Source organism: Hemiscyllium ocellatum, chromosome 30, assembly GCF_020745735.1.
Source record: "Hemiscyllium ocellatum isolate sHemOce1 chromosome 30, sHemOce1.pat.X.cur, whole genome shotgun sequence".
Lineage (NCBI taxonomy): Eukaryota > Metazoa > Chordata > Chondrichthyes > Orectolobiformes > Hemiscylliidae > Hemiscyllium > Hemiscyllium ocellatum.
In genome coordinates, this window is record NC_083430.1 from 39,699,839 (window position 1) to 39,712,709 (window position 12,871).

Here is a 12,871-nt window from a genome sequence, read left to right on the forward strand (position 1 = left end):
GCAAGGGGATTCAGTTGATCTGTTTGGTGTCTTTGGAGGATGTCTTCAGGGTCACTGCCATTGGGTTAGTGATGAGGTGCTGCTTCTTAACATTGCATGTCTCCCATAATTCTATCCATCTGGGTTGATACTAGCTGTATGGATATTAGCTACCATAATGGCATTGTGCAAAATTGCATTTGGAGGAATGTGGAACAACACTAGGAGGATATCATTTGATGCACACAGACCATCTATGATCTTTGGACATTTGCTGCATGTTATGATGGTGTAGGCATGTACTGTATCTTTAAGAGAGAAAGAAAGCTGGCAAGGATTTAAGCACAAGAGTGTGCTGAAAAAATTTTTAAAATGTAACATTTGGCTATGAAACATTTAGCTGAGTTGAGTTCCTATGGTACACAACAAATTCAAATTTGAACAGTTTAAATTATGCCAAGATACCTAAATTCAATCAAATTTGAATTTGACTTTTTTGACGACATTAAACCAATGTTTCTGAGTATAAAAATTGGGCATTTAGCCAGAGTGGTAAAGAGCACTAATGAAACACAGATGCCTGCAGAATCTCTATCTGAAAGGTGCCTGTTCATATGAGATCTGTGAAGCAGAAGACCAAAGAAGACAGGAAGAAACCAAGGGAAAAGTGACAGCTGGCTGGTTTTGAAATTTGATTTTTTTGTAAAACTTAATGAGGGGTTTTATTGGATCAGCATATTGTTGTAGAGTGGGAGGTAGATAAATTCATCAGACAAAGGAGGATTACAGTATAGATAGTTGTTGTTTAATGTTCACTTTTCTCTTGAAGTTAAAGAATAAATTGTTAATTCGTTCTTTAAATTGTGGGATTTGGTAGTTCTTTGTCACTCCTACTTTAACAGATTACGAGGCCTGGTGAGCTTTACTGTGTGTCTGATTTAAATTAGCCAAAGGGTTTACCCAGTGTCGTAACATGCAGGACCGGAAGGTATAGCTATGTTCTGCAGAAGGGTAGATTAGGGCTACTATTGTGATACAAGGTATCTGGCTGTGTTCTCCCATTGAGATTTCAGTGAGATTCCAGACCAGGCTCGTTCTGGTTTTTGACTTTTGCTCAGTATTACAAAGGAACACTTTCCTGCATTAATTCTAAAATTCTTGGTCTCGAGAAGCCTATTGATTTCGGTCTTGAACCTATTCAATGATGGAGATTCAAGACGCTTACACAATAGAGAATTCACCACCATCTGAGTGACAAAATCCCTCATCTCAGTCTTAAATGGCCTCACCCTGGTCTGAGATCATATATCCTGGTTTTAGAGCCAGGGAAACAGCCAATCTATATCCATCTTGCTGGGCCCTGTAAGAATTCTGCAAGTTTCAATGAGATCACATTTCATTTTCACAATCTAAAGTGTTAGGTGCAATTTCCTGAATCTCTCCTCATAAGGAATTGAGTTGAGGCTAATTGCTGAGACTCCAGTGCAAAGAGATATTCAGGTATTGAGAGTGGAAGTAATGAACATATCTTGAAGCTTTACTGCTCAGATGGAATGGTGACACACTGAAAATGGTGAAGACGTGTGTCTTCTGTTAATTGGGTTAAGTGCCAAATCCAGGGTGCTAATGGAGTGTCCAACTTGCTTTCTTCAATAATATGCTGATAGGGTTATATGATGTGATGTGCGACGAGATTTGCATGGAGCATAAACAACAACATAGATTTGATGAGTGAATGATGTGTGCTTTAATTCTGTATCAATTCATTTGTTCCCATTTATAATAGCAACTGTATATGTGAACTTGCCACAATGAAACAACAACCTCAAGAGAGGCTACCTAATGCCACATGAAGACTAAACTTGATCATCACTTTTGATGTAAGGTTACAAGAAACTGAGTAGTAAATAAAACTGATTGACAGGGATCAGAGACCTAGTAGCAGAATTATAATCCACTCCCTGAGGAAGGTGGATTACTTACCCTGGGCAAAGACTGGTGTCAATGGAGATCAGCATATTTGTCTATTTCAGCATTCAGTTGATAAACCTTTAACTGTGATACTTTCAATCAATGAAATATGCATAAGGTTTAATATAACCAAGAATGAATTAAAATCATTGTGCAACTATTAGCTGTACGTGGCCCCTACAACTTCATTGATACATTATGATAACTGACAGTAAAGGTGCCTAATTGAATGTTTCAATTGAATTGACCTTGAGCCTGAAGAAGGGCTTATGCCCGAAACGTTGAATTTCCTGTTCCTTGGATGCTGCCTGACCTGCTGCGCTTTTCCAGCAACACATTTTCAGCTCTGATCTCCAGCATCTGCAGACCCCACTTTCTGCGTGAGCCAAAAGCCCACATGATAGTTGTACTTACCAGAAAATTGCTGATGAATAGAAGGAACAATTTTTACACGAGACACAAGTAACTTCACTCAGTATTTCCTTTATTTCATTCAAAAATACTTGTATAAAATACCAAACCAGAAAGTTAAAGTGTTTTAACAAATACTAAATTATTAAGTACTGAGATAAATAGAGTTATAGAGATGTACAGCACGGAAACAGATTCTTTGGTCCAACTCATCCATGCCGACCCCCAGATATCCAAACACAAGCTAGTCCCACTTGCCAGCACCTTTCCCATATCCCTCCAAATCCTTCCTAGTCATATACCCATCCAGATGCCTTTCACATGTTGCAATTGTACTAGCCTCTACTACTTCCTCTGGCAGCTCATTCCATACACTCACCACCCTCTGTGAAAAAGTTGCCCCTTAGGTCCCTTTTAGATCTTTCCCCTCTCACCCTAAATCTATGTCCTCTCGTTCAGGACTCTCCACCCCAGGGAAAAGACTTTGTCTATTTACCCTATCCATGCCCCTCATGATTTTATAAACATCTATAAGGTCACCCCTCAGCCTCCAACACTCCAGGGAAAACAGCCCCAGCCTATTCACCCTCTCTTTATAGCTCAAATCCTTCAACCCTGGCAACATCCTTTTAAATCTTTTCTGAATCCTTTCTAGTTTCACAACATCCTTCCAATAGGAAGGAGATCAGAATTGCACACAATACTCCAACAGTGGCCTAACCAATGTCCTGTACAGCCGCAACATGACTTCCCAACTCCTGTACTCAATACTCTGACCAATAAAGGAAAACATACCTAACGCTTTCTTCACTATCCTCTCTACTTGCAACTCCACTTTCAAGGAGCTATGAAAATGCACTTCAAGTCTCTCCTGTTCACCAACACTCCCTAGGACCTTACCATTAAATGTATAATTTCTGCTAAGATTTGCTTTCCCATAATGCAGCACCTCACATTTATCTAAATTAAACTCCTTCTGCCACTCCTCAGTCCATTGGCCCATCTGATCAAGATCCTGTTGTAATCTGAGGTAACCCTCTTCGCTGTTCACTACACCTTCAATTTTGGTGTCATCTGCAAACTTGCTAACTATACACCGTATGCTCATATCCAAATCATTTATATAAACGGTGAAACGTAGTGGACCAGCATCGATCCTTGTGGCATTCCACTGGTCACAGGCTTCCAGTCTGAAAAACAACCCTCCATCACCATCCTCTGTCTTCTACCTTTGAGCCAGTTCTGTATCCAAATGGCTAGTTCTCCAAAGGAAGAGATACTTTGCATAAGATCCCAGTCAAAGAGCTATTTCGTAGCAACTTAGAAGAAAAGGTTCAGTGCTGGAATTTTAAAGTTTAGGACCAGAAAGATTGAAGATAGGGCTGCCAGGTATACTTGAATGACAGAACTGGAAGGATGCAGATTTCTTGGATAGTTTGAAAGCATATATTATAAATAAGAGGTCAAAAGTGACGTTAACCTAGGAGAAGCTTTGAGGTTGTGTTTGTCCTATGGACACCAATTTTAATTAAATCACTTCCAAGATCTCCTTAGAATCAACCAATTTCACACATTGAGCTCATTTGAAACTGTGGGTTTCCCTGTCTTAATTGGATGCATTCAGGAAACAAAAGGGCTTCATAGAAATGATTATATTCTCTGGTAAAAAAGATTCTCTCTTTTTTAAACTTTTTAAGTGTGAAGATAATTGATTAATAAATGCAGGACAGATCACTGCTCATTTACCAATCAAAACGAAAGGATTAGTTACCAGCATGCTTCCTTCGGGGAGTGCTGCGGAGGAGATAGTGAGAAAGAGAATAATTCTGCCTCATATCAAAAGCTTAAAAATGTGAAAGCTTGTCCAAAGACCCACAAAAGAAGTTAATATGCAAAACTAAAACATATAGGATTGGTGATATTATACTGGCATGAATCAAAAACTGGTTTGCAAACAAGATTAAAAACAGAGCAGGAATAAATGGGTCTTTTTTCAAAGTGGAAGGTGCTGACTAACAGGATAATGCAGGCAGTGCTTGGGCCCTTGCTCTTTGCAATATATGAGTAACTTGGATGTGGGAATCAAATGTAATGTCTTCACATTTGCTGATGACAAAGCTAGATACCATTGTGAGTGATGAGGTGGTGGTAAAAAGACTGCAGGATGACTTAGACAAATTATTGGGCAAATACATGGTAGATGCAATATAATATGGATAAATGTGAAATTATCCTCTTTGGTAGGAAAAGCAGAATGGCATTATTGTCACTATTTTGATAATAGTGATAATAATTGTTGATTGTGAATTATAGAAATGATGATAATTAGGAAAATGCTGTTTAGCAAAAGGTCCTGGTACACTCATCAATGAAAGCAAACATGTAAGTTCAGCGAGCAGTTAGGAAATCAAATGGAATGTTGGTCTTCTTTGCAAATGTTTTTAGTACAGGAGCAACAACGTCTTGCTGTAGCTGTACAGGGCCTCGGTGAGTATTGTATTCAGTTTTCATGGAATGATAGAATCCCTATCATGAAGAAGCAGACCATTCTGTCCATTGAGTTCACACTGGCCCTCTTAAGAGTGTTCCACCCAGATCTTCACACCTCCCCCCTGCCCCCCACCCTATCCCTGTAATCCTGCATCTCCCATGGCTAAACCACCTAACCTGCACATCCCTAGACACTATGGGAAATTTAGCATGGCTAATCCACCTAACCTGCACATCTTTAACCTGTGGGACGAAACCAGAGCATGCAGAGGAAACTCACACAGACATGGGAAGAATGTGCAAACTCCACACAGGCAGTCACCCTAGGCCAGAATTGAACCTGGTGCCATGGCGCAGTGAGGCAGCAGTGCTAACCATGGCAGGATTGTTTTTAAGAGATTGGGTTGAGTATTCTCCTTACTGATAGGAAAATTATTGGAGAAGATTCTCAGGTATAGGATTTAATCACATTTGTAAAATATACTTAGCGATGGGCAGCTTGGCTTTGTGAAGGGAAGGTCATGTCTCACAACTTGAGTTTTTGAGCAAATGACAAATGATGGAGGAAAGCAGGACAGCAGATGTTGTCAATATGGACTTCATGAAGGCCTTTAACAAGGTCCCTCATGGCAAGGCTGATACACAAGGTGAAGTCACATGGGATCTGCAATGAGCTGGTAAAATGGATACAGAACTGGCTTAATCACAGAAGATAGAGAGTAGTGGTGGAAGTGTGTTTTTCAGACTGGAGATCTGTGACCAGTGGTGTTCCTCAACGATTAATGCTAAGACCCCTCTTGTTTGCAATATAAATGATTTGGAGGAGAATGCCAGTGGCCTGATTAAACCTGTAAGTTTGAGGATAACACAAAGATTGGGGAGATAGCAAGGTAGATTGCCAGGGGATACAGCAGCATATAGATAGGCTGGAGACTTGGGCGGAAAATTGGCAAATGAGTTTAATCTGGAAAGTTCAAAGTGATGCATTCTGGCAGATCTAAGGCAGGATAAAATTATACAGTAAATGGCACAAACTTCAGTTGCATCAACACGTAGAGAGATCCAGGTGAACAGGTCCAGAGTTCTCTGGAAGTGACAACACAAGTGGATAAAGTGGTCCAGAAGACACATATTATGCTTGCCTTCATTGGTCAGAGCATAGAGTATAAAAACTAGCAAGTCATGTTGCAACTGTATTGACATTAGTTTGGCCACATTTGTATTATTATATACAGTTCTAGTACCGCACTACGAGAAGGATCCAGTGGCTTTGGAGAGGGTACAGAAATAGTTTACAAGGATGTTGCATGGGTTGAAGGGTATTACCTATGAAGAAAAACTGGACAAACTTCATTTGTTTTCACTTGAATGTTGAAGGATGAGGGGCAACCTGATAGAAGTTTACAAAATTATGAGAGGCACTGATAAATGAATAATCAGAGTCTTTTTCTCAGGGTAGAAATGTCAGTTACTATAACACAGGTGGATTGGCTATGCCCATAGTGTCCAGGGGTATACAGGCTTGGTGGATTAGCCATGGAAAATGCAAGGTTACAGGGATAGGGTGGGGGACAGGCAAGGACTGGAAGGGATGCTCTTCGGAGGGTCATTGTTAACTCTATGGGCCAAATGGTCTGCTTCTATACTGTAGACATTCTATAACAGATTTAAGGTAAAAGGGGGTAAGTTTAAAAGAGATGTGAGTTTTTTTTTACACAGATGGTGGTAGGTGCTGGAAATGCATGCCAGAGGAGGTGGCAGAGGCCACACATTTGCATTATTTAAGAGGCACCTGGACAGATTTATACAGAGATCAAAGAGATAAAAGGTTTTCAATTTGGAAAGGCATTTTGTTGATGCAGTCTTGGTGGCCCAAAAGATCAGTTCCTATGCTTTACAGTTCTTTGTTACATTTACTCAAACTTAAAAGAATGAGAGGGGATCTCCCTGAAATGTAAAAGTCCTAACATGTTCGGACATACTGGATGCAGAGATGACGTTTTCCCCGTCGATGGAAGTACAGATCAAGGGTATCATTGTATCAGGATACAGAGTAGACCATTTAGGACTGACTTGAAGAGAAATTTCTCCACTCAGATGCCCTTTGGAATTCTCTATAAGGCTGTTGAGGCCAAATCACTGAATATATCAAAGAAAGAGTTAGATTTCTAGGCACAAAGTGGTATGGGGAGAAAGCAAGAGTAAGATGTTGAGATAGAGGATCAGACATAATCATATTGAATAGCAAAACAGTCCTGATATGCTGAAGGCATACATCTACACCTATTTTCTATGTTATATGTTTATTACATGTTTGATGGAAGCAAGAACAGGACCCTGTTCTCTAATCTCAGCTCTACCATTGTGCTCTGACTAATCCAAGCCCCTTCAGAAAAATCCAATAATATAGAGGTACCAACAGGTTATCTGATGGATACAGTTAACATTGCTACCATTTTGAATTTAATCTTGAAACTCCAGTATTTGTCACAGACCCCAATAGTCTGGGTCAAACTCGTAAGCTCAAAATTCCAATGCTCAAAAATTTCTCTTTAATCCACTTCCTAAATTTGTCTAAAATAAATTTGATTCTGTACCTTAGACCCTGTGACCTATGCAGAGTATCATCAAAGGACAGGCGAGTTCACACAGACAAATCATTTTTCAGAATGTGACAACGCCATAGAATTCATGTTCGGTCTGAGTGGTAATATGGACTCCATCCATTGTCCAGGTGCAGAAAGCATTCTTTGCCATGCAGAAATCTCTTCCTCATTTGCATCCATCCAGTCGACAGGTTGGCCATAGCTGAGACCTATAATAGAGCAGAGATCATCGGTGAACAACGGGACTCTACATTAACTACAGATTAAATGTTAAGTGGAACCGATATGAAAAATATTACACAAAATCAGTAATGTTCTCTGCTCGTCAACATTTGAAAAATAAATAATCTGTAGATATCTTTAATGTGGAAAATGGAGAGGTACATTTGTTATTTTACGGTCTTATTTAAGTATCGTGTCAAACATCTTACATACAATGAATGGCTTTTGACATGTGTAGGTATTCGTAGGTCAGGAACTATATGTAAAAATCTGTAATGTGCTGCAGAACCTATAGAAGAGACTGAAAGTGCTGGTGTTAAGAGCAGTGATTTTTCACTGAAGTACAATTCCGAGGCAGGAAAATTCATACAGTACTAAAGGCTCTGACTTCAGCAACACGTTTGGAGTTAAGTTTATTTATAGCTTTTGACATTTGAATTGCAGTCATTGTTGGTGGTGAGTGGTTCCTGCTGCCTGCTGCAGCATTTAAAGAGGCAGGTATTACTGCATTGATTGATTTATTGTTGTTGAAATGGTCGTGAGATCTACTGTTTGACACATGGTCCTTCCTGCCCCATTTTAAGATTTTCGGCATTCCAGCACTGCCACAAGAGGAAGGTCACCTCTACGTGGAAAGATAGTGGATTTTGAGCAAAACCAAATCAGCACGGGTAGAAGGTGGTGTTCAGGGCAGTGCGTGTGAATATTGAAATGACTTCACAATGGCCAGTATCCTGTCTTCAGGTCACCTGCTATTTACAAATGGAGAGTCCTTGACACTGATCCAGTTCCCTCAGAGCCAGTTTTCAGAGTGAATAGGATGTCTGACACTTTTTTTCCCCTCTTTTCTTTACAATAAAGCTCAGTCTAAGATGTCTCCTGAAATAACTCAACAGGTATCCAGTTACCAAGTCACTCTTTATTTACAGGTGCAGAGTCCTGGATGTTGATCCAGCCCCATCAGAGCCAGCTCTCCGAGTGAGCAGAACCCCTGACACTTCTGCTTGTTTTTAAAACAAAACCCGGACACTCCAGTTTCTGACACTCCTGTTCTTTTTTTTTTGTTTTTTTTTCTTTTCAAGCAGTGCCCCTCACATCAAGCACTCCTGTTTTTTATTCTTCTCCTTTTCTTTATTAACCCCCACACTACCGCCTAACTGCAGTAGTGCTTATTTTTCCCCAGCACCCATAGTGTGTGTGTGCAGGTGTGAGACACAGTGAGAGACGCAAAGTGCACAAATCTTTATTTAATTTCCACCACCAGGGAAAGTAGGAAAACACCCGAGTGGCCTGTGACAAGCAGTGCCCTTCACATCAAAGGGCAATGCTGTGTGATCAAACAGTGAAGGGGAGGGCAGGGACTAAATCAAAATAGAGTTGGAGGGGGAAATGATGCATTCCACTCCCTGCGGCGCCCACCTCTCCCTGAACAACTCCAGGGTGTTGGTGGACACCGCATGCTTCTTCTCCAAGGACACCCGGGCTCTAACGTAACCGCGGAAGAGGGGCAGGCAGTCGGCCCTAACGACCCCCTCCACGGCCCGCTGCCTGGACCTGTTTATGGCCAGTTTGGCCAGGCCCAGGAGCAGACCCACGAGGAGGTCTTCAGACCTGCCCTCCCTCCTCCGCACCGGGTGCCCGAAGATCAGGAGCGTGGGACTGAAGTGCAACCAAAAGCAGAGGAGAAGGTTTTTAAGAAAATCAAAAAGGGAGTGCAAATGCCCACACCCAATATACACATGGTCCACGGACTCCACAGCACCACAGAACAAGCAGTTGGGCTGGGAGTCCGTGAACCACTGCAATCTGCGGTTGCAGGGGACTGCTGCGTGCAGCACCCTCCACCCCAGATCCCCGAGAGAAAGGTGGAGGACTCCTGCGTAGAGGGCCCTCCACTGGGGATCCCCACTGCCCGGTGGCAAATGGGCATGCCAGGGCGTGCCCGGGCGGTTGATGAGGGAGAAGAGGTGGACGGTGTGCAACAGCAGTCTGTACAGGGCCCGCCTTTTAACATCCTTAAACGGGACAAAATTAAAATTTCGGAGGCGGCTCAGGTTGTGGGGCACAGGCTCTCGCGGGAAGTATGGGACCTTGGGGCCAATGTGAAATTCCGACACTCATGTTCTTATCTGTCAGACAGGGCTCCCTGATTGGACCAGAACAACCATTCCAGTCAAAGAACTTCATATTCTATGTGTCCACCTGGCTGGTCTTGTTAGAATCACCACAAACATAATTATTCCCACAAAATCACTCTGTGCCAGAAAATGACTAGGAGTCATATAGGGTGAGGAGAGTCAGTTACATATAGAACATTTATCCCCTCCACACTTATCATCAAGCACATGAGTTTGTGCCACAGAAATTCAAATGAATTATTTCTATTTCCATGGATGGCCTGGTCATTGCTAGCTGTTACAAATCCAGTGACTCCCACAGTTACCTTGTCTATACATACTGACACCCTGCTTTCTGCAAGACTCCATTCCATTCTTCCAGTTCTCAGTCTCTGTCACATCTGTTTTCTTGATGCCAACTTCTGCAGGAGGTCCTCAAATGTCTAATTCTTCCTCAACTGAGAATTTCCCAAACTGTGGTTATCAAGGGCCTCAGTTGTGTCCCACCCAATTTCTGTACATTTCTCCTCACTCCTTCCCGTCCCTCTCATAAAAATGATAGCATCCTTACTTTCTATCCCAGCCTCTGCATCCAAAGGATGATATGCCTTCATTATTGCCACCTCTAATGAGATGCTACTACCAGACTTGTATTTCCCCTTCCCTCCTATGTCAACATTCCAAAAGGACCGTTCTTTGTGGGGAACCCTAGTCCACTCTCATACTCTCATGGCACTTTACCATACAATCACATAAGGTGTAACACTTGCCTGTTTACCTACGTGGGCGGCACGGTGGCACAGTGGTTAGCACTGCTGCCTCACAGCGCCTGTAGACCCGGGTTCAATTCCCGACTCAGGCGACTGACTGTGTGGAGTTTGCACGTTCTCCCCGTGTCTGCGTGGGTTTCCTCCGGGTGCTCCGGTTTCCTCCCACAGTCCAAAGATGTGCGGGTCAGGTGAATTGGCCAAGCTAAATTGCCCGTAGTGTTAGGTAAGGGGTAAATGTAGGGGTATGGGTGGGTTGCGCTTCGGCGGGTCGGTGTGGACTTGTTGGGCCGAAGGGCCTGTTTCCACATTGTAAGTCTAATCTAATCTAATCTAATCTTCTCCTTCCTTACTGTCCAAGCTCTCAGACGCACCTTCCAGATGAAGCAACGATTTACCTGCACTTCATTCTATCAATCTGATCTACTGTTCTGCTGCTCAATGTGGTCTCCACCACACTGGGGAGACAAAACACAGTCCAGGTGACTCCTTTGCCGAACACCTAAACACTCTCTGTAAAAATTATGCTGAGCTTCCAGTTGTGTGCAATTTCAACATATCACAGCATTCCCATGCCACAGTGAAGCAAAGCTCAATGCAAGCTGGGAGCAACAATACCTCATCTTCTGCCTAGGAACCTTATAGTTTTCAAAATCCAACATTGAATTTAACAACTTCAGATTGTGAACACCCTGCTCCATGTCATTACCCACCCTCACACCCTTAGATCCTATTTTGAACGTATTGCACATATTAACCATTCATACTTTCTGTTAGTACCCTAACCAGCATTTATCTCAACCTCATCAGTTTAGCATCAGCAATACCTTTATTTGCCTCTGCTTTATTTCCCTTTACTCTCCCACTTGTCACCATCTCCATGTATTCTATTTACTCCTTCCCATACCCTACCCCAGCTCTTCATCAATATAAATACTACCCTTTCCCAGCTGCTTTCGGTTCTGAAGGACTAGACTTACAGCATTAACTTTGTTTCTCTTGCTGCAGATGCTGCTATACTTGCTGAGTTTCACCAGCACTTTGTCATTGTTTTGGATTGCAACTATTCCTTGCATAATGACCAGAATCCTGGGGATTATGGGGTGGGACAACTGAGAGTCTTGTGACGCAATGGTAGTTTGCCTGCCTCTGGACCAGAAGGCCAAGTTCATTTCCTAACCAGCCTCAGAAGGTGGGTCATAACATGTAAAAAAAACAGATTTATTAGAAGTAATTTCTACTTGTCGTGGTTGCTACTGCAGTCCAACGATAGCATATCCTGTGGTAAATGGTTCATCTCCTGACTCACTGAATCTTCTCCACCATCTACAAGGCACAAATCAAGAATGTAATACAATACTCTCCCCTTGTCTAGCGCAGCAGGTCAGGCAGCATCCAAAGAGCAGGAGAATCGACGTTTCGGGCATGCGTCTTTCTTCAGGAAGATTCCTGAAGAAGGGCTCATGCCCGAAACGTCGATTCTCCTGCTCTTTGGATGCTGCCTGACCTGCTGCGCTTTTCCAGCAACACATCTTCAGCTCGAATCTCCAGCATCTGCAGTTCTCACTCTCTCCCCTTGTCTAAACTGGTATAACTTCAAGAAGTTTGACAACACATGGAAAAATCAGTTTGTTTAATCAACAGCTCATCCAACACTTTAAATACCTCAATTTTAAAAAAGTGCTCTGGAAATTAATCTGTAACATTCTTTGTATCTTGCTCGTGTTCTCTTTTTTGAAACAATCCATAAAACTTTCCTCTATGAAAATATTAGGACAAGTGGCTGTCATGTTGCTCACTGCCCTGCTTATGTAACACCGTGGCTGACACCACTTTAAATAAAACATTCACCTATTTCAAATTCAAGACCACTCTTGAACATAAGTTGGAGTCTTGTGATCTATGTGGAATTCTAAGTACAATTTTGAGGTAAAAATAGTTGGAGACTGAGGAAAAAAATTGCACATTATTAATTCAGCCTGTAAAACAGGGTCAGAGGTTCTTCTCAAACATACCTAAGGTAGTTTTAACTTTTGTTACGCTTGACAAAGAGAACTATTTCTGTTACCTGTTCCTAGACTTAGTCTCAATCCTCCAAGGAGCTGGTTGGAAAACGTATTATGGTCCCAGACAGTGATCTCAGCACAGGTCTCCTTCATGTCTTCTGTTTGAAAGCCATCATATACCATTGTGTGGTTATAAACAGGATTCAAATTGTTCTTTATCACTCTGGTCTTTTGTCTGCTGGACTTGCTGACATCTGGGAGAATATAACTGATAACAAAATAATGGCACAGGAGTCAGTTAC

At 42.0% G+C, this 12,871-nt stretch overlaps 1 protein-coding gene across 2 annotated transcripts in view; it reads right to left on the reverse strand.

Moving 5' to 3' along the window:
* Positions 1-2,413: 2,413 nt before the first annotated feature.
* LOC132829900 (synaptotagmin-like protein 1) overlaps positions 2,414-12,871 on the reverse strand; it is an 84,918-nt gene continuing 74,460 nt past the window's right edge. For both annotated transcript variants that reach the window (XM_060847307.1, XM_060847306.1), the window contains 2 exons: positions 12,632-12,837; positions 2,414-7,666 (listed from right to left, as the gene is read on the reverse strand). In XM_060847307.1, the coding sequence (XP_060703290.1) occupies positions 7,509-7,666; positions 12,632-12,837 (364 nt within the window). In that variant the 3' untranslated portion in view covers positions 2,414-7,508. The remainder of the gene's footprint in view (positions 7,667-12,631; positions 12,838-12,871) is intronic.